Raw genomic sequence first — 21,383 nt, 5'->3', positions numbered from 1 at the left:
CCATTCATAAAACCATAAACTAAAAAGAAAATGATACAAGTGCTATGTAGAATATCTCATGTCCAGAAAGGAAAATAAATAGTATGGCAGTCATATGGAAGTTATTTTAACAGAATCACAGAATGTTAGGGGCTGGAAGGGACCTTGAAAGATAATCCACTCCAACCCCCCTGCCAGAGTAGGATCACCTAGAGCAGATCACACAGGAACACATAAAGGTGGGTCTTGAATATCTCCAGAGACTCTACACTCACCCTGGGCAGCCTGTTCCAGTGTTCTTTCACCCTTACCACGAAAACGATTTCCCTCATGTTTCCATGGAACTTCCTATGCCTCCACTTCCACTCATTGTCCTGTCAGCATCACCAAGAACAGCCTGGCTCCATCCTCTTAGCACTCATCCCTTACATATTTACAAACATAAATGAAGTCACCCCTTACTCTCCTCCTCTCCAAGCTAAAGAGCCCCAGTTCCCTCAGTCTCTCCTCATAAGGAAGATCTTCCACTTCTTTAACCATCTTTGTGGCTCTGCGCTGGACTCTCTCTAGTAACTTCCTGTTCATCTTGAACTGAAGGACCCAGAACTGGACACAATATTCCAGATGAGGCTTCAGCAGGGCAGAATAGAGGGGGAGGAGAACCTCTCTCAACCTAGTAACCACAGCCCTTCTATCACACCCCAGAATGGCACTGGCCTTCTTGGCCACAAGAGCACATTGCTGGCTCATGGTCAACCTTCCATCCCCTAGGATCCCTTGGTCCTTTTCCCCTTCACTGCTTTCCAACAGGTCAGACCCTAACCTATACTGATACCTGGGGTTACTCTTTCCCTTGTGCAAGACTCCACACTTGCCCTTGTTGAACTTCATTACATTTCTCCCTGCCCAACTCTCCAGCCTGTCCAAGTCTTGCTCTTCTTGGAAGGCTGTACAGAACATGAGGCCAGTGATTTGTACTTACACAAACAGATTTCTACAGAATTGAATTACTCACTCTGGAGTGATGAGGGGAAAAAAATCTGGTTTTGCTCTAAAGTGTAAGCAGTATGCCACACAGCTTCCCTCCTGGGAAACCCACATCTCTACACAGATATATGGATGAATGCTACCTGAAATATGGATTCTTAGTGGTACATGGTAGTGCAAAGTGTTCACCCAACACATCAGGTACTTTTAGGGAGTGTACAGCTGCCAGTCAAAACCACACATCACCAATGTTTATTAGAAGTAAAGATTTAAATCCTATCATCATCCACTTCCTTAGACTGTTTTGTTTCTTTTAGGCTCTGAATATTGTTTTCTTAGCTAGCCTCCCACAGAGACAGAAACAGTAAGGCTTAGACACTTGCTAGGGCTTCGTTGAAGTACTTCACCACAGTCTCAGCAGAGAGTGCATCTGTTCTAAGTGGCAAACCAAACAGGGGTTCCCAGATGCAGAACCACCTCTCTTTCTGTAATAGACCTTTGAATAAAGGATTTATGCTGTCTTTTGCTTAGTCTTTCACACTCTTCTATGAAGAGATGGAAGTAGAAAAGAAGCTCAACTAAGGAGGAGAAAAGTCCTTGATTTTACTACAGATCAATATCATTGCAACTCCTTTTTGTTTAACACAAATCAAATGTAGTTGTTCTTAATGCCTGGAGGTAATGATGAAGTTGCTAATGTTACTCTTCAAATTATTACAGTGTCTCTCTTTTTCACCCCTATCCCAAGACATTCCAATAATCTGCTGGGGTTAGACCTTAAGCAACTGCTTGTGTTCCCAATTCCAGTGGATGCCTTTTTCCTTTTCTGTCTTTAAGAACTTTCTCAGTCATTTGATTCACCTTTACCACCTCCTTATTCCCACTTCCTTATTCCAATCACACAGCTAAATCTCTCTTCCTTCTTTCTCACAGGAATACAACTTTGCCCAGGCCAGTAGGCCCAGGCCCTCATGGCTACAATCAAATTCAAATCCCGTAAGTGACAGTTGTGAGACAAGAAAACATGGAGAGAAAATGAGTTTAGAATAAAGGTGTATTTCAAACCTCTGGCTAGATATAGAGATTAAAGTGTTTCTTGGTTTTAATCCTAGAATATTGACGAATAATGTTATATTGATACAATACTAAATTATTATTTTAAGTGAAATAATTAATTTTGCAGTTCCTGTGGGTTTATGTAGTATCTTGTTTAACCTACACAAGATAGTTTTGTTGCAACACTAATTAGAAACCTTATCCAGAACAGGGTCTGTAAGAAACATCCTCATTCTTTTCACTTAATTCCCACCATTAGATCTTTAATTTAAATGATCCCTGATATCTTCCAAATGCTAGAGCAACAGCCAAAAGAACCAGTAGCTACATGCCGTCATCTTGCTCTCCTTGAAGTCAACAGCATTACTCCCGCTCTTATCTTAGAGGAGAAGTCAGATCCCAAAGAGATACTATTAAATGGATAGGAGTTCCACAGCCGACCTCAATGGGAGCAGAATTTGGGCCTCAAGGAATGAATACTGATTAAGGTTAAAGGAAGTGACATCAAATTAGCCAAATCAACAAAGAAATCCTCATAATCCACATACCTGAGGCAGAGCCGAGTTGAGCTGTCGCTGGAGGGAGTCTCTGTCGTAGATGACATCCTGCAAGCGCTGCTGGGCAAGTGACAAGCTTTCCTGAGTCTCCCGAAGAGTATCAAGGAGACGGTCCCTTTCATCCAGCATGTTCACCATCAGCTGCTCAAAGTGAGAATCCGAGTCCGAGCCGCTGCTTTGGGACCCCCGCTGACTCATCGGGGTGTCCTCGTTTATCGTTGGCATCACTTCACACATCATTTCTTTAAAACAAACAAAAAAAAAAACAACAACAAAAAAGATCACAAATCAAAGGAAAACCTCTTCAGCAGAAAAACATTTGAGGGGATTTCATAAGAGGAATTAACTCTGTCACACTGACACAGTAGATTATTGCCTTGTTCCCCCTTTCAACTTTGTGCTTATGATGTTAATCAGCTGGTCAATAGAGAGGGATTAAATACAGTGACTAATTCCACAAAGCAAAGACTTTGAATCTGCTTCCAAAACTCAAAGAGGAATGACTGGAAGAAGATGGAAGGTAACAGAATACCTTCAGTTAGTATTTTTCCAAATGATGCTCTCTTAAAATGGCAGAAAATACGACCTCTCCCATTCTAATCTCCTTTATCCTTTATGCCCTCCCCTCTCTAACTTAGTGCCACTGTTGAATTGTTGGTATTGATGCCAATAGCTACCATTAACTGCCAGATTTTGTCCTGCTGTAAGCATTTCTACCATACAGCTCAGGGTAACCATGATCCAGCATCCTGTTGCCTTAACAATGCCACGTTAATCTATTTTTTCCATCTAGTTATTCCCACCCTCAGGTGTATTTATTCTCCAGTGAGCTCTTCAGTAAGAGGTCAAGAACTAGAAACTATCTGCTAATTGCCATCCCTGGGATATCTCATGCAAACTGAATTTTCAGAGAGAGAAAATTGCTGAGGTTTCCTAAACCCAGTCCTGAGAACAGCAAATAAGATCACCTAGTCCTGTTCTTCAGTTGTAAAGCTTCTTATGTAAACCTCAAAACCTCAGTTCCTGCATGGGGAGAAGCTTATGCTATGAGATACATGGTTCAGCAGGTAGAAAGAAACCAGTAACTCTGAAGTTATGACAGGTTTCAAAGCTCAGATTGAGAAAAAAAAATAATAATCATAAAATCATAGAATTGTTAGGGTTGGAAGGAACCTCAAGGATCATCTAGCTCCAACTCCCCTCTGCCATGGGCAGGGACACCTCACACTAGAGCAGGTTGCTCAAAGCCACATCCAGCCTGGCCTTACAAACCTCCAGGGATTAGGCTTCCACCACTTCCCTGGGCAACCTGTCCCAGTATCTTACCACTCTCATGATGAGGAATTTCTTCCTAACATCCAATCTGAATCCACCCATTTCTATTTTTGCTCCATTCCCCCTAATCTGTCACCACCTGACACCCAAAAAGTCCAACAGCTTTCTTGGAGGCCCCCTTAAGATACTTGAAGGCCACAATAAGGTCTCCTTGGAGCCTTCTCTTCTGCAGACTGAACAGCCCCAACTCTCTCAGCCTGTCCTCATAAGGCAGGAGCTCCAGCCCTCTGATCATCCTCAAGGCCCTTCTCTGGGCAGGTTCCAGCACATCCAGATCCTTCTTGTAATAGAGGCTCCAAAACTGGATGCAATACTCCAGGTGGGGTCTCGCCAGAGTATGACTGCTAACAATAGATGATATCTACCCAATGACAACATTCAAAGAATCAAAATTGTTTCCCTAGTATGACTGAAGTAGCTAATGTAGCCTAAAACATAGTTAAGAGCTCCTTTCTATAAATGTTGATTGTAGTAACTGCTGGAAGCCTTTTGTCTCAGTGAAATCGAGATGCTTTTGGTTTATCTACTGGAAGTTAAAATATTGTATGTAAAAGTTTGCTGTGGACTTTTTGGACATAAATTTTGTCTACAATACATGTGGTTGACACACTCCCACTGTGAAGGTCTGTAACAAGTGGTAGTGTCAGCACTGGGTCCAGAAGGGATATAGACTGAACCCTCAGCAAGTTTGTTGACGACACGGAAGTGGAAGGAGTGGCTGACACACCAGAAGGCTATGCTGCCATTGAGCAGGACCTGGACAGGCTAGGGAGTTGGGTATAGAGTAACCTTATGAAGTTCAACAAGGCAAAGTGTAAGGTACTTCATATGGAGAGGAATAATCCCACGTACCAGTACAGGTTAGGGGCTGGCATACTGGATAGCCACTCTGAGGAAAAAGACCTGGGAGTCCTGGTGGACAACAGAAAGACCAAGAGCCAACAATATGTCCTTGTGGCCAAGCAGGCTAATGGCATCCTGGCATGCATTAAAAAGAACGTGGCAATCAGGTCGAGGGAGGTTCTCCTCCCCCTCTATTCAGCCCTGGTGAGGCCTCATCCCAAGTATTGTGTCCAATTCCGGGCTCCCTAGTTCAACTGCTTGCAAGGGTACAGAAAAGGGCTACGATGTGATTAGGGGACTGGGACATTCCTCCTAAGAGGAAAGTCAGAGGGACATGGGGCTTTTTAGCCTAGAGAAGTCTGAGGGAGGGATCTAATTAATGCTTATAAATACTTAAAGTGTAGGTGTCAGGAGAATAGGGGCTGTGATGCCCAGTGACAGAACAAGACGTAAGGGGTACAAACTTGAACATAGTAAGTTTCATCTAGATAGGAGAAGGAATTTCTTTACTTTGAGAGTGGTAGAGCACTAGAACAGGCTGCCCAGAGAGGTGGTGGAGCCTCCTGTCTCAGAAGTCATTCAAAATCTGCCTGGATGTCATCCTGTGCAACCTGTTCTAGGTGAACCTGCTCTGCCAGGGGTATTTGACTCAATGATCTCTGGAAGTCCTTTCCAACACCTATCCTTCCGTGATTCTCATCACTTCAATCTGCTGGAGGGTAGAGAGGCTCTGCAGAGAGACCTCGACAGGCTGGACAGATGGGCAGAGTCCAAGGGCAGGAGATTGAACACATCCAAGTGCCGGGTTCTGCACATCGGCCACAACAACCCCAGGCAGTGCTACAGGCTGGGGTCAGAGTGGCTGGAGAGCAGCCAGGCAGAGAGGGACCTGGGGGTGCTGGTTGATGGTAGGATGAACATGAGCCTGCAGTGTGCCCAGGCAGCCAAGAGGGCCAATGGCATCCTGGCCTGCATCAGGAACAGTGTGGCCAGCAGGAGCAGGGAGGTCATTCTGCCCCTGTACACTGCACTGGTTAGGCCACACCTCGAGTCCTGTGTCCAGTTCTGGGCCCCTCAGTTTAGGAAGGAGGTTGACTTGCTGGAGCATGTCCAGAGAAGGGCAACGAAGTTGGTGAGGGGCTTGGAACACAAGCCCTATGAGGAGAGGCTGAGGGAGCTGGGGCTGCTTATCCTGGAGAGGAGGAGACTCAGGGGTGACCTTATTGCTCTCTACAACTACCTGAAGGGGGGTTGTAAACAGGTAGAGGTAGGTCTCTTCTCCCAGGCAGCCAGCACCAGAACAAGAGGACACAGTCTCAGGCTGTGCCAGGGGAAGTTCAGGCTGGAGGTCAGGAGGAAGTTTTACACAGGGAGAGTGATTGCCCTTTGGAATGGACTGCCCGGGGAGGTGGTGGAGTCGCCGTCACTGGAGGTGTTCAGGAGGAGACTTGACAGGGTGCTTGGTGCCATGGGTTAGTTGATTAGGTGGTGTTGGATGATAGGTTGGACACGATGATCTTGAAGGTCTCTTCCAACCTGGTTTATTCTATTCTATTCTATCTCAATAGTGTGATGGATTAGCTTCATGCATTCTTAAATCTGGTCTGCTTTCCATAGTAGGAAAATGGAACTTGTGAAGGTGGAATTTAGGGAAAAATGCACTATGTAACTTAAAGACAGGTCATACACCAGGGAACAAAAGAATTACGACAACTGTATTTCATTCATTAAAACTAACTCCTCCTGAGTCCCCAGCAATTCCTCTCCTAACACCACTTGCTGCTAAGATTTACTGGGGGAAAAAAAATGACATAGCTTTCCCAAGATTAGCTGGCCTTGCTCGTATTTTGACTTTGCATGCAGAATTTTGCAGTCTTCATTTTCAGTTTTTTTGGCAGACGTGAGAACTAGCAAAGTTGGCACCAAGCACTGGTGTTTCAGCATGAATTATCAGCTACTACTGCACAGCTCTCATAAGTGATAGCTTCACTACTGAGGTTTCAGGCAGGTCTTCATCCCATTTTTAAAGCGTCTGGATTGCAGGCAAGGTAAAGGTTGCTTGTGGCTACTCTCTACTGAAAAACAATTAGGTGCAAGAGAAGCTGTTAATAGCTTGAAGTGATGGACACTGAAAAGTTCCTCCTCTCTCAAATATCACAGTATCACAGTATAACTAAGGTTGGAAGAGACCTCGAGGATCATTGAGTCCAACCTATCAACCAACACAGACCCCATGACTAGACCATGGCACCAAGGCCACGTCCAATCCCCTCTTGAACGCCTGCAGGGATGGGGACTCCACCACCTCCCTGGGCAGCACATTCCAATGACGAATGACTCGCTCGGTGAAGAACTTTCTCCTCACCTGGAGTCTAAACCTTCCCTGGTGCAGCTTGAGACTGTATCCTCTTGTTCTGGTGCTGGTTGCCTGGGAGAAAAGACCAACCCCTTCCTGGCTACAACCACCTTTCAGGTAGTTGTAGAGGGCAATGAGGTCACCCCTGAGTCTCCTCTTCTCCAGGCTAAACAATCCCAGCTCCCTCAGCCTCTCCTCATAGGGCTTGTGTTCAAGGCCTCTCCCCAGCCTCGTTGCCCTTCTCTGGACACCTTCAAGTGTCTCGATGTCCTTCCTAAACTGAGGGGCCCAGAGCTGGACACAGGACTCAAGGTGCAGCCTAACCAATGCAGAGTAGAGAGGCACAACGACTTCCAATATATTTAGGTCAGGTATATTTACTCAGGATGAACTGATTCAATACTGCATCTCTCCACTGCTCAGAGTTTTAAAACCGAGTTCCAGTAAACTCAGCCCTTCCTAAACCATAGGCTCCACCAGGATGCACCACAATGTCCATTCATACTTAGGTGGTGTCCATACATCCCTGCCTTCATCTCCATCAAAAAAAAATCAAATTTAAAAACATTTGCAGCACTAGTAACCAACCTTCATGCTACCTACCACTTCCTGCTCTGATGCAGCCCGGAAGGCAAATCTTATCCTAGGCTGCATCAAGAGGAGTGTGGCCAGCAGGTCAAGAGAGGTGACTCTGCCCCTTTATTCTGCTCTTGTGAGACTCCACCTCGAGGACATGCTGAGGGAGCTGGGGTTGTTCAGCCTAGAGAAATAAACACTCTGGGGGGGGGGGGGACTTTAAAACTACCTTCTAATACCTGGAGAGGGACTTTTCATAAGAGTGTCTAGCAAAAGGACAAGGAAGAATGGTTTGAAGCTCAGGGAGGGTGGGTTTAGACTGCATCTTAGGAAGTTCTTCAGTGTAAGGGTGGTGAGACTGTGGAAAAGGCTGCCTAGGAAAGCTGTGGATGCCCCTTCCCTGGGGGTGTTCAAGGCCAGGTTAGATGAGGCCTTGAACAGCCCAGTCTAGTGGAGAGGAGTCCCTGCCCGTGACAGGGAGGTTGGAGGAGATGATCTCAAAGGTCCCTTCCAAACTAAGCCATTCTATGAGTCTGAGGTTATGGACAGTGCGTACTGTGTGGCACCACACAGTCCCGTCCCGCGCGGGGCGGGGCCCGGTGGGGAATGCCGTTCGTTCAGTCGGGAACCGGAGGGGCGGACGGATGGGGCGCCGCCTCTCCCCCGTTCCGGAACTCATGGTCGTGGGGCACTCGGTGCTAAATCATTCGTAGACGACCTGATTCTGGGTCAGGGTTTCGTACGTAGCAGAGCAGCTCCCTCGCTGCGATCTATTGAGAATCATCCCTCGACACAAGCTTTTGTTTTTTTCTTTTGGGAACTTCATTCAGCAGGGAGGAGGCAGTCCAGAAGATTCCTGGAGCGAATGGAGGACTGCTTCCTGACACAGCTGTTAAGCGAGCCTACCAGGGGACAGGCTCTGCTTGACCTGCTGTTCTGCAATAGGGAAGGGCTGGTGGGAGATGTGATCGTGGGAGGCTGCCTAGGGTGCAGTGACCACGAGATAGTGAAGTTTTCAATATGCAGGGAGATTGGGAGGAGCACCAACAGAACCTCCACCTTGGACTTCCGAAGGGCGAACTTCAGCCTATTTAAAAAACTTGTCTGCAAAGTCCCCTGGCTACCAGCCCTCATGAACCAAGGGGTTCAGGAGGGTTGGACCTACTTCAAACAGGAGCTCTTGAAGGCACAGGAATTGGTGGTTCCCACGTGCCGGAAGGCAAGCCGGCGGGGAAGGCGACCGGCCTGGATGAGCAAGCAGCTCCTGGAGGATTTAAGGGGGAAGAGGAGGCTGTATCACCTTTGGAAGGAGGGGAAGGCTTCTCGAGGTATGTTCAAGGAAGCTGTTAGATTATGTAGGAATAAAATTAGGGAGGCTAAGGCCCAGCTGGAACTGAAGCTGGCCACCTCAGTCAAAGATAATAAAAAGCATTTTTATAAATATATTAACAATAAGAAGAAGGGCAGGAAGAACCTGAACTCCCTAGTGGACCTGGAGGGGAACACAGTTACTGAGGATGAGGATAAAGCTGAGGTCCTGAACACCTTCTTTGCCTCAGTGTTTAACAGCAAGGCAGGAGTTCAGGACGAGTGGTCTCCGGAGCTGGGCGTTGGGGTCGGGGAGCAGAGTAATACCCTGGAAATCCATGAGGAGTTAGTTCGGGACCTGCTGAGCCACTTGGATATCCACAAGTCCATGGGACCAGATGGGATCCATCCTAGGGTGCTGAGAGAGCTGGCGGATGTGCTAGCTAGGCCACTCTCCATCATTTTCCTCCAGTCCTGGCTCACTGGTGAGGTCCCAGATGACTGGAAACTGGCCAACATGGTCCCCATCCACAAGAAGGGTCGGATGGAGGAACCTGGAAACTACAGGCCGGTCAGCCTGACCTCAGTGCCAGGGAAAGTGATGGAGCAGATTATCCTGGCAGCAATAACTGCGCACCTGAAGGATGGCCAAGGGCTCAGGTCCAGCCAACATGGATTCAGGAAGGGCAGATCCTGCCTCTCCAACCTGATCTCTTTCTATGATCAGGTGACCCGCCTGGTGGATGTGGGGAGGCCTGTGGATGTGGTCTACCTAGACTTCAGCAAGGCCTTTGACACCGTCCCCCACAGCAAACTGCTGACTAAGCTGTCAGCCCGTGGCTTGGACCACTACACTCTGTGCTGGGTTAGGAACTGGCTGGAGGGCCGGGCCCAGAGAGTGGTCGTGAACGGTGCCACATCCAGCTGGAGGCCAGTCACCAGTGGTGTCCCCCAGGGATCAGTGCTGGGCCCTGTCCTCTTCAACATATTCGTTGATGATCTGGATGAAGGGGTAGAGTCAGTCATCAGCAAGTTTGCAGATGACACAAAGTTAGGGGCAGATGTTAGTCAATTAGAGGGTAGAAAGGCTCTGCAGAGGGACCTCGACCGACTGGAAAGATGGGCAGAGTCCAATGGGATGGCTTTCAACAAGTCCAAGTGCCAAGTGCTGCACTTTGGCTACGGCAATCCCATGCAGAGCTATAGGCTGGGGTCGGAGTGGCTGGAGAGCTCCCAGACAGAGAGGGACCTGGGTGTGCTGATCGACAGCCACCTGAATATGAGCCAGCAGTGTGCTCAGGTGGCCAGGAGGGCCAATAGCATTCTGGCCTGCATTAGGAATAGTGTGGCCAGCAGGAGCAGGGAGGTCATAGTGCCCCTGTACTCTGCTCTGGTTAGGCCGCACCTTGAGTACTGTGTCCAGTTCTGGGCTCCTCAGTTTAAGAAGGACATTGAGACACTTGAGCGTGTCCAGAGAAGGGCAACAAGGCTGGTGAGAGGCCTTGAACACAAGCCCCATGAGGAGAGGCTGAGGGAGCTGGGATTGTTTAGCCTGGAGAAGAGGAGGCTCAGGGGTGACCTTATTGCCCTCTACAACTACCTGAAGGGTGGTTGTAGCCAGGAGGGAGTTGGCCTCTTCTCCCAGGCAACCAGCACCAGAACAAGGGGACACAGTCTCAAGCTGCGCCAGGGGAGGTTCAGACTCGAGGTGAGGAGGAAGTTCTTCACCGAGCGAGTCATTCGGCATTGGAACGGGTTGCCCAGGGAGGTGGTTGAGTCATCGACCCTGGAGGCGTTCAAGGGGAGATTGGACGTGGCACTTGGTCTAGTCATGGGGTCTGTGTTGATAGGTTGGACTCGATGATCCTCGAGGTCCTTTCCAACCTAAGTGATACTGTGATACTGTGATACCACAGATGGGGAGTGACTGAACTGTGCATCTACACTGACACAGTTTGAATAAACAAGGACTCATCCTCCTACACTTCTGCAGAGGCAGAACAGCTTTTTGGGGACTTCTTGCTGATGCAAGTGCTTCGTTCACTGCCCACAGATCACTTGGGACTACAAGGAGTGGGGATCCTCTGTCTCGCCCCCGGGACACTTTCACAAAGTTGTGGGAATACATTTCACTCCACAAGTGGACACCACATCTTCACCCAGGTCCCACCTGTGGTTACCTAGCTTGAAATGTTCGCATTCACAGTGAGCAAAGGGACAACTAAAAACATCCAAGGCCATATGCTACTTGCTCTATTTAAACATAACTTTTGGATGTGAGGAGGAGGTTCTTCACCATGAGAGTGGTGAAACCCTGGAATGTGTTGTCCAGGGAGGTGGTCGAGGCCCCGTCCCTGGGGGTGTTTAAGAGCAGGCTGGATGAGGCTCTGTCCAGCCTGATCTAGTGTGGGGTGTCCCTGCCCATGGCAGGGGGGTTGGAACTAGATGATCCTTGTGGTCCCTTCCAACCCTGAATGAAACTATGAAATATGGAGCAGGTGGCCAGAGACCAAGGTCTCTGCATGCCCATGGTTCAAGACCAAAGACAACTACTCAAGATTGTCGCTGAACCTTTTTCCCCCTCTCGTGATCATCATCTCATGGGGCACACATCTTATCCCCACTCTTGCCACTGAACCTTCATCATTCAAAAAAATTTTCTCCAATGCCCTGAAGGTGCACATAAAGTTTATGGTCTGAACAGCACAGGGTACACTACCACTGCTCAAAGGCAGTGGCAGAGTGAATGGTGCAATATTTCATGCTGGTTGGTGTGTGTGTGTGAGAACAAGTAGGGAAATCTCTGTGCAGACAGCTGTTGCTACCTTAGCATCTAGTATTCAAACTAGAAAGAATAAACCTTTATTTAGAATAGAATAAACCAAACCAGGTTGGAAGATACCTTCAAGATCATCGCATCCAACCCATCAACCAATCCAACCCACCCGAACAGCTAACCCAAGGCAAAGTCTCCTATAGTCATCACAGGGATGTAGGAAGCCACATAAATGGTTGTGGGGCAGCAATGGAATCCATGAGTTGAATGTTAATGGTACTATTACTACATCTCCCCATCTCCCCCTTAAGCTGCTGCATTCAGGGAGGGGAGTGGACCATACAGCACTTATTTTGAAAGCCTGGGCTGCATTGTCCTGACATGGCACAGGTCACAATCTTGGCCTGCGAGTAAGACCTCAGAAAAGCCAGGGAAAGCAGTTCCTGATGTAGGCAGCAGTTATTTAGAAGTTTTCTCCCATAGCTCACAGCCCCAGGAGAATCTTTAAAAGGTACAGTATTTTTTGCAGTCAGAGTGGTGATGTACATTGTTTCCAGGCAGTTTGGAGATCAATGCCATTATTCCATTGGAACCACATGCATCCTCTCCATTTCCTCACCCTCAGCTTGAAGACAAATATCGAAAAGCAGTATGCTGACCTGGGCCAGATGGGAAATGCTGACTGGGCATGCCAGAAAGGGATACAAGGGATACTTGCAACAGTGAGAAGCAAGGTACAAGGGAATTATGGACCATGAATCTTTTGTGGAAGCCAACAATGAGAACCCCTGAACAACTCTGAAAGGGACCCTAGTTTCTCAGGATGTTCCTGGGTCATCAACCCAGAAAAAGGGAACAAAATTTCAAACAACTGCAGGTTTATTGTGGGGCTTCCAAAGAAAGATTGCTCATAGCTCTTCATCAAAAACATATATATATATATGTACACTTATATATCATGCTGGTCTAATTTACTATGATTTGTATCTTCTTGCCTTTTTTTTTTTTCCCTTCCCTGTTTTTAAACTCTATCTGACATTAATCACTTTTATACCTGCCAGCAGATGGGATGCTTTCAATGTCCCAAGGCTGCCACCATTTAACACTGTTCCCAAGAAATGCTGACCTTCTTCCAGCACACGTTCAAGAACAGAGCCACTTATTGCTCTGGACCTTATTGCACCCTTGATGAATTGTCTGCTTGATAGCAGAAAGGAATCCAAATACTGGGGACACCTGAAGAATTTTTAAAGGAAGAAAATGAAAGGAAAAAAGAAAAGGGAGGTTCATCAAGTGAGGTTGCAACAAGAAGCAGATAATGCAAACAAAGGACTTCAACAAAAGTGGAGCAAGAATGTCAGCAAACAAACTGACCACAATTTAGGAACAGATGATTGGCAGTTGAGGACAAACAGGAGGGCACATTTGGATCTTTATCTAGGAGGTGAATCACTTCAGGCAGTCACAAGAGTTCTTGAAATTTCCAGAGCCTTCTGAGAGTGTACACATTAGACAGCTCTTGGTTAACTACATTATGATGTTGTTCACACAAGGGGTCAGGACATAAGATTCAAAGTAAGCTTTCAGTCAATTATAGTTGAAAGGAATTTTGTTTGCACAAACCAAAAGCGCACAGAGAACCAAGCCAAGACAACAGAGAGGGGAAACAACTGAGGGATTCACATTAAAACATTAAATAGCTTGCTATGAACAATGAGGTCTGATTGGTAATGTGCTTGTACCCTCTGTAATTTTATTTTCAAATTTGCAGTGAGGGAAGAGGGCAACTTCTGATTTTACTTCTATGTAATTTTGAATTGTAAACCTTTTCCATCAAAATTTTAAACCCCCTGATCATTTTTGTGGCCCTCCCCTGGACCCTCCTCTCCATCAGGTCCATGTCCTTCCTGTATTGAGGGCTCCAGACCTGTACACAGTACTCCAGGTGAGGTCTCACCATAGCAGAGTAAAACATCAGAATCACCTCTCTGGATCTGCTGGCAATGCATCTTTTAATGCAGCCTAGGATGTGATTTGCCTTCTGGGCTGCAAGCTCACACTGCCTGCTCATGTCCAGTTTCTCATACATCAGCAACCCCAAATCCTTTTCCACAGGGCTGCTTTCTAACACCTCATCCCCCAGTTTGTGTTGATAGTGAGGATTGTTTCAGGTGCAGAACCTTGCACTTGCTATCGCTGAACTTCATGAGGTTCACCTAGGCCCACCTCTCCAGGTGGACAAAGTGTATTTTATGGAAGAAGGATTCCAGCCGTTAAACACTGGAAGTGATCTCTTTAGTAAAATAACCAGAAATAATCACTCTGTCAAAAATACACACCTTTTTCAGTCATATTAATAGAGGAGGCACAGCCACATTCAATGCTGCAGGTCTTAAAGGCTCAGGATGAGGCTACTGGCAAGCCCGCTTCTATTACATTTTAGGTGTAACATGCCACATGTGCTTCTATGGCTTATCTCTGAGTTTATAGAACTTGATCTCAGAAACATTTTACTACATATGAATGGATCCAGTTTTCATATGCACAGGTGGTGTGCATCCTGGACTTACTATATATATATACACACACACACAGAGTTCAGGAGTAACAGATCCATGCATATGTGGTAGGCATTTGTCTCAAGTGCACAGTTCTTATTAATTCACATAGATACCAATTCTACTCTGAGCAGATTCATCAAGATAAATATTGGACCATCTTCAAAATTCCTTTTTGTCCTCCATTCTTACTGCCTTTAAGACTGGTTAAGGCTCATAGGACTTTATTTTCTAAACCATAACTTCTGGATAGACTAAATACAGACATAAGCTGACATCTGGATATTCCGTGTTTTCTAACTGTGTTCATCAGCCAGTGGTTTGAGATCCTGCTCCCCTGTCATGCAGCTGACAGCCCATAACTATGCAACAAGAGACAGTCTCAAGGAATTAAATATCAAGATGAAGTTACCCAGCCCTTTACTCCTCTGAATTTGTTTTACACAGTGTAATAGGGCTGTTAGTTCCTCAATCAACTCCACGTACGCACTGAAGTTCAGAGGCACAAATATGTTCATTGAGACTGCATAAGTTTTAACCTCCCCATTTGCTCTGTATGTGCCAGTTCTTATGTCAAGACTTCTCTTATCCCAGGATAGTATTCCTTTCACTAATCAATACATATAGAATAGAAAGAATAAAATAGAAAGAATAGAATAGACCAGACCAGACCAGACCAGGTTGGTAGAGACCTTCAAGATCATCGCATCCAACCTATCATCCAACACCACCCAACCAACTAAACTATGCAACCATTTATATCAAGTACTACAAGGAAATTATTACATACCTTTGAGTCTTAACAGGGGGGAAAAAAAATAAATCAGTAAGAGTAAAAGGTGGATAAGCAGAGACAACAATGTGCATGAAGCATCAGAATTCCTTCTCTACAGTTTACCACAGGAAGCTTGAACTGCTTTGCCACAATTCTAACTTGCAAAGCAACTCTTCTTACAGTTGTCAGGTAACGTGACAAATATGAAAAAAAAAAACGATCTGCCTCAAGTTTCAGGAATCCACAGCAATCACTGGATCTTTGAATAAAACCTTTATTTAGAATAAACCAAACCAGGTTGGAAGAGACCTTCAAGATCATCGCATCCAACCCATCAACCAATCCAACCCACCTAAACAACTAACCCATGGCACCAAGCACCCCATCAAGTCTCCTCCTGAGCACCTCCAATCTTCTTCAATTGTTTTCCCCAACCTGCACTGAGCAACATGATCTTATTTTTCAGTTAGCCCAGTACTGGGCAAGGAGTTGGTACAGATGACCTCCAAACACCCCTTCCACATTGAATAATTTCCTGTGTTTGGAGAAGACTTTGAGCTCAAGGAATTCGCACACTCACCACAGAGATTCTGAAAGCTAAAATACATTTAAGTAAGGATGGAAATTAATTTTAAATCAAAACAAAACAAAAAGCAAGAAAAAACCCAAATGAAAAACCCCATAAAGCCTAAACAAACAAAACAAAGTAACAAACCAAACTGAAACAAACACCAAAAAGAAGTTTGATTTTACAAGGATGATCTGCCTTGAGGAGAATTTGGGGCTCTGTATATCTGGAAGACTTCTACAAAAATTAGAGAGATCTGTCATTAAGAAAAAAAACCCTCAGTTATACTTCACAGTATCACAGCATAACTAATGTTGGAAGAGACCTCGAGGATCATCGAGTCCAACCTGTCACCACAGACCTCATGACTAGACCATGGCACCAAGTGCCACGTCCAATCTCCTCTTGAACACCTATGGCCATGCTGTCAGATATTGCTATTTGCACTAAATGGCCTATCTCTGGGTGACATTAAAACCAAAAACCAGCCTCTCCCAAGCAAACAAACAAACAAACCCCAAATACACACATACACACAAAAACCCCAACACCACAAACACACAGACAAAACAAATCAGAGAAATCTGAAAATGCAACCTTGAGGATAGGGAATAGAATAGAATAGAATAGAATAGAATAGAATAGAATAGAATAGAATAGAATAGAATAGAATAGAATAGAATAGAATAGAATAGACCAGGTTGGAAGAGTCCTTCAAGATCATCACGTCCAACCTATCACCCAACACCACCCAATCAACTAACCCATGGAACCAAGCACCCTGTCAAGTCTCCTCCTGAACACCTCCAGTGACGGCGACTCCACCACCTCCCCAGGCAGCCCATTCCAATGGGCAATCACTCTCTCTGTGTAAAACTTCCTCCTGACCTCCAGCCTGAACTTCCCCTGGCACAGCCTGAGACTGTGTCCTCTTGTTCTGGTGCTGGCTGCCTGGGAGAAGAGACCAACCTCTGCCTGTCTACAACCCCCCTTCAGGTAGTTGTAGAGAGCAATAAGGCCTCCCCTGAGTCTCCTCCTCTCCAGGCTAAGCAGCCCCAGCTCCCTCAGTCTCTCCTCATGTCTTCTCCAAAATGAAGACGTACTTTACAGAGATCCAAATGGAAACAAAAATCTGTGCTTATACTGGGAAATGCAGGCATTACTCTTTACCAGAAATAATAAATTATTGGAAAATCAACAACAAGAAGAAGAAGAAGAGTTGGATGATTTAATGCCACATCACAGGACATTTTTTAAATGTAAGCATTTGAAAAGTCTTACAACTCAACTTCTATGGCTTTGCTCCTGTTCTGGGAAGGATATGAAGATTGTAACACTTGTGTTTTTTCACCCACCCAGTGAATCACAGGAAAGCCAATAATTGAAAAACAAAAAAAATACTTTTAGAATGAAAACTGAAAAGCTGCTGAAGCCTAGCTTGGCAGGTGAAAACATAAGTATGGGATGACGGTACTTAAGTGGTAATGCTCCTTCTAGAATCAAAAGCAAAGCAGCAGGATATGTAAATAAGTATTTCCCCCCCCCCCCAATTCCAACACTGAAGTTGATCCTATTTGAGGTCATAATCTATTACCAAGTCAAGGCTTTCAACATAAGTCATGAGCTGCTTGGTACAGTTAAGAAGTGCTCTGACTGTGTCCTTAATCAGCAATAAAAATACAAACACATCATATTCTCTTCAGGAAGAAAGAAAAAAAAAGTGTTTGTAACACCATCCCCTCAAAAAGCAATCAATCAATCAGTTAAACAAAGCAAAGAATGGAGAAACACACACTAGCCACCTTCTCAGATCCATAACCATCTCTCAGGACGTAGCTGCAGACAATGAATAAATTCCCTCTGAGGTAATTCATGAAATACTCTTTTACCAAGACTTTCTCCACATGGAGGAAAAGATGGGGGGGAGGCATACAACTTTTCTTCCTCATCTGATACCTCAAATCCTATTTAATTGTACCAGTGATGCCCAACCATGCAAATACGTGCAGCTCTTTGTGCCACTAGAAAACTATTGCTCCAAGAAAACTGAGTCAGAAAAGGATATGGGGGAGGAACAGAAGATGAAACAGATAATGAAGACCTTCATTAACCATCCTGAAGAATAAGTAAGGAACAGGCCACACAACTACAGTAGCAGTACTAAGTGGAAGCCATCTTGCTCCCTCAAGATATGACTGAAGGCATGCTGAGGTATACATAAGGAAACATAGGCATCAAAGAAAGAACCTTGAGGGAGGTGGAATTTCTTTCAGTGGGTGTTACAAACAGCAAGTGGTGGACTAACCACCACAGAAATTCATGATAAGAGAATAAACCCTCATGTACATAACTTCGTGCAGTACCTCCCATACAGCCAAAGAAGAGGAAGGGCTTGATGAAGTGACATATGCTTTATTAAGATGTAAATATGCATTATATGTCTTTACTCAAAGAGGGGGAAAAAATAGAAATGTTTTGTTCCTCTGCCAGAAAAAGGCTGACTTGCCCTGTAGTAATACAACCTAATTAAAGCCATGCTTGACTGATCAAAGTCAACAAAAATAAGACTTTTAAATAGTGTCTCTCTTTCTTCAGAAAGAAAAACAAAAGCTACACTGATACTGAACTTAGTGTCTCTGTAGTAAGGGTTTACCACTTGAGCCAGTATTCTGAATGCAAAGAGATCCCTCAACAAAACATCCATTGAGTCACTGGCATTTTATTGTCAATATTTTATTGTTTCTTAGATTCATCAGGACCCACAGAGCAGATGCTACAGTTCCCTTGCTCAAGGGGGCACATGAAACACCCAAAACTCTCAAGGACTGCAACAGATAGTGAACTCGTGGCAGCACCTTATGACTAACCCAAACCCTCTGAGAGGTCCTGATGGAGAAGCAGGACACTGGCAAATCAGTGCTTGCCTTAAAATCCATGTAGCACATACATGTTCACTAGAAAAATACTTTTTAGCCAATTTAACAAATCTAGAATCCTTCTAACATGAAACAAAGCCCAAGTGCTTATTTTAATAGTAGTTCTAGATGTGAAAAGCTCAGGTATCATAGCCATACACAATAGCAGCCTGTGAAGCAGCACATTAAAGTTCTCTAAAACACATTCTCTTCCTTATCTATTGTGTATCTACTACATTATCTACTGTGTAATCTATTCCAGATTGATTGGTCCCTATTTCAGCATTTGCTTCCACCATTAACATGGATCCTAACCCAACAACTGCTTAAACTAATGGAAATTTTATCACAGGCTTCAGTGGGTTTGGATCAGTGTAGATAGTTAGAAAAGTCACTTAACAGGTGAGCCACAAGCCTCCTGTCATGTTATTACCTCCAAACAGGAGCAAAAAGAGAAAAAAATTCACATATGCAGGTTATAGATGACTAGGGAGGATGCTGGATGTTATTGTGACCATTGCCTACAATACTATCAGAAATCATGGACAGGTTTCCCCCTTTAAGCACACAACATTTCGCTGGCAAAAAAAGGAACAACTGTTTAATGCAATCTGTTCTATGTCAGGGAGAAAGAACATGGTTCACTGCCATTGCACTAAAGATTTTTCAGGTTGTATGAAAAAAACGTGACAGCAGGTCTGTAGTGCTGGCTGCATTAGGTCTCCATCAAGAGTGAACTCAGTATCAGCTCAGTGAAGAATTCAGCAGCTGGGTTTAGACATCCAGATGAGTAACAAATGGCAGGGGATATGCCCACCCCTTGTTAAGAGTTACATAAAGCTCCTTTTCAGGAGCTACTCCATTATCAACTAAATAGCAGTTCTCTTATAGCATCTTCTCTCTATAGATGCTGATAATTATGTACAGACCAGCTGTGAAAGTGAGTGCTCAATATAGGCTTTTTCTAAAACTACTTTAAATTTCTGTGGTAGACATCCTGTGAGACTGGGAAATGAAAAAGTTGCAATCCTTCTTCTCATTGGACTCCACCCCATCTGACATCTTCTGTTATCTCAATGGTTCAAGAATCTTGGAATTTATTTATTTGTTAAGTGAATGCTGTACCCAAAACACCTTGCAATCTGATGGAGCCTGCAAATAACTCAGAAGTGCAGCTGGACTTCTTCCACCTGAGTAAGCTCTGGGAATGAGAGGATGAAACACTAGTTGGCCTTTGCCTGACAAAGACTCTACTCTTATTCATTCTGCTCACCTTGAAGGCTACCACCTCAGATGTGAATCTGGTTTTGCTCTCTCACCTTTCTGTCTATAACTGTTTTTAAAAGCTTGTTTTGTGTCTAATCAGATGTTTGATTTGCATGCCAAGGTTGAGGAGTGACTTCAAGTTACTTGTAATTTTGCTGCAGGAAAAAAACAGAAGTAGAAATCTAACTAGCATACATTCTAGCCCATGCAGAGTGACATCAGCCTGAAAACTCAGGTCATTGGAGCATTCCAGTTATTCTGCATTTACAAGCCTTTTCTCCCCTTTCCCCTCCACCTCAAATCATTAAATAGATACAGTAGCTAATAAAACCAGGTCTTACTGAAATTATGTCTTTTCAGATGTTCCCAGCAAAATCACTCTTAGGCAGCAGCACGGCGCAATATCATAAGGAAAATCCTTCCTATTGTCTGAGTTGCATTACATGCATATTCCTCCTCCTAGTTAACTCCTTACCTGCCAGTCTCCACTAAACTATGATATCACCTTTAACAGAAGCATCCTGCACTCCTTCCCCACAGGAGAGGGTGATCAACACAGTGCCTTAAAAAAAAACCAAACACCCTCATTCCAGCTATTTCTTCTTTACGTTATCCTTCCGCCCTCACATCTCTCTCTCACACACACACACACTAAAAAAATAAAAAAATAAGTTGGCTTCACATTTTCAGCCTGAAATTCCCCAACTCCCATTATAGAAATGCATTTAAATACCGCACAAGTACTACGGCAAGATGCAGACGGCAAGATTTTGCATGTGCGCCTAACCTCGCGGCTGGTATCGGGGCTAACTAAGAAGGAAATGTCTAACTCAGAAATAGAAGGTTCAGTACCTAGTGGCTTTTATTTCGGCGTCTGCTATTTCACTTGATCAATAACAACCGCAGTCTCCAGCAGCTTCGAGCGGGGACTCACACAGCCGAGCACTCCTGGACCATCTTCCTAGCAATGGTGACACAGGCGTTGCTCCGAGGAACCCCAAGCCCCCGCATCCATCCTCCAGCAAGACTGGCTGCTTGGCACCTCAGCATTTTCTTCAGTCACTTCGTCAGCAGCCCAGAGGAGAAGCATCCATGGGAAAATGGCATATTACAAATTTTGCTTTGGGAAGCAGAGCTCGGCTCAGACCATTGTCGGGAGCAGGAGCGGGGGGAGCGGCTCTTAAAGCTCCAGCAGCCCCTTTCGATCAGCAGCATCTTTGCAGCTGGAGACAACCGATTACAGGGAGGAGGGGCCAGGGCGAAAGCATCTTTCTTTTATTTCCCATCTTTCGTTAAACTTTACTAAGTGATGTCTGGTTTCTCTGCCGCCCAGGCTAATTATGCCTCTGTGTGCCTGAAGTCCACACGGCATGCACGACTGCCTGCACGATCAAAAGTAAAGGCGGTTTTCAGCTTTACAGAAATAAATCCTCCGCCTAAGCTAATCGCTGCCTTGCAGGCACCGTAGAGAGCTTGATCTCAGCGGTACAGAGCAACAGCGGCAGCGCAGGAGCCGGGGCGGTGGGAG

General features: G+C 45.2%; 1 protein-coding gene across 5 annotated transcripts in view; it reads right to left on the bottom strand.

The window, feature by feature from the left end:
- PPFIA2 (PTPRF interacting protein alpha 2) overlaps positions 1 to 20,962 on the bottom strand; it is a 373,279-nt gene extending 352,317 nt beyond the window's left edge. For 3 of the 5 annotated variants that reach the window (XM_068170556.1, XM_068170577.1, XM_068170596.1), the window contains exons 1-2: positions 20,708 to 20,961; positions 2,571 to 2,821 (exon numbers count right to left, since the gene is read on the bottom strand). In XM_068170556.1, coding sequence (XP_068026657.1) covers positions 2,571 to 2,819 — 249 coding nt within the window. In that variant the 5' untranslated portion in view covers positions 2,820 to 2,821; positions 20,708 to 20,961. Of the gene's footprint in view, positions 1 to 2,570; positions 2,822 to 20,707 lie in introns of all 5 variants that reach the window. The other 2 variants (XM_068170564.1, XM_068170572.1) reach the window with 1 other exon arrangement.
- Positions 20,963 to 21,383: the final 421 nt, after the last annotated feature.

Source organism: Melanerpes formicivorus, unplaced genomic scaffold (genome assembly GCF_026170545.1).
Source record: "Melanerpes formicivorus ecotype bairdi unplaced genomic scaffold, bMelFor1.0.p_v2 SCAF_3, whole genome shotgun sequence".
Classification (NCBI taxonomy): Eukaryota; Metazoa; Chordata; class Aves; order Piciformes; family Picidae; genus Melanerpes; species Melanerpes formicivorus.
The sequence above is the reverse complement of the archived record's forward strand: the minus strand, read 5'-3'. Positions and strand labels throughout refer to the sequence as shown.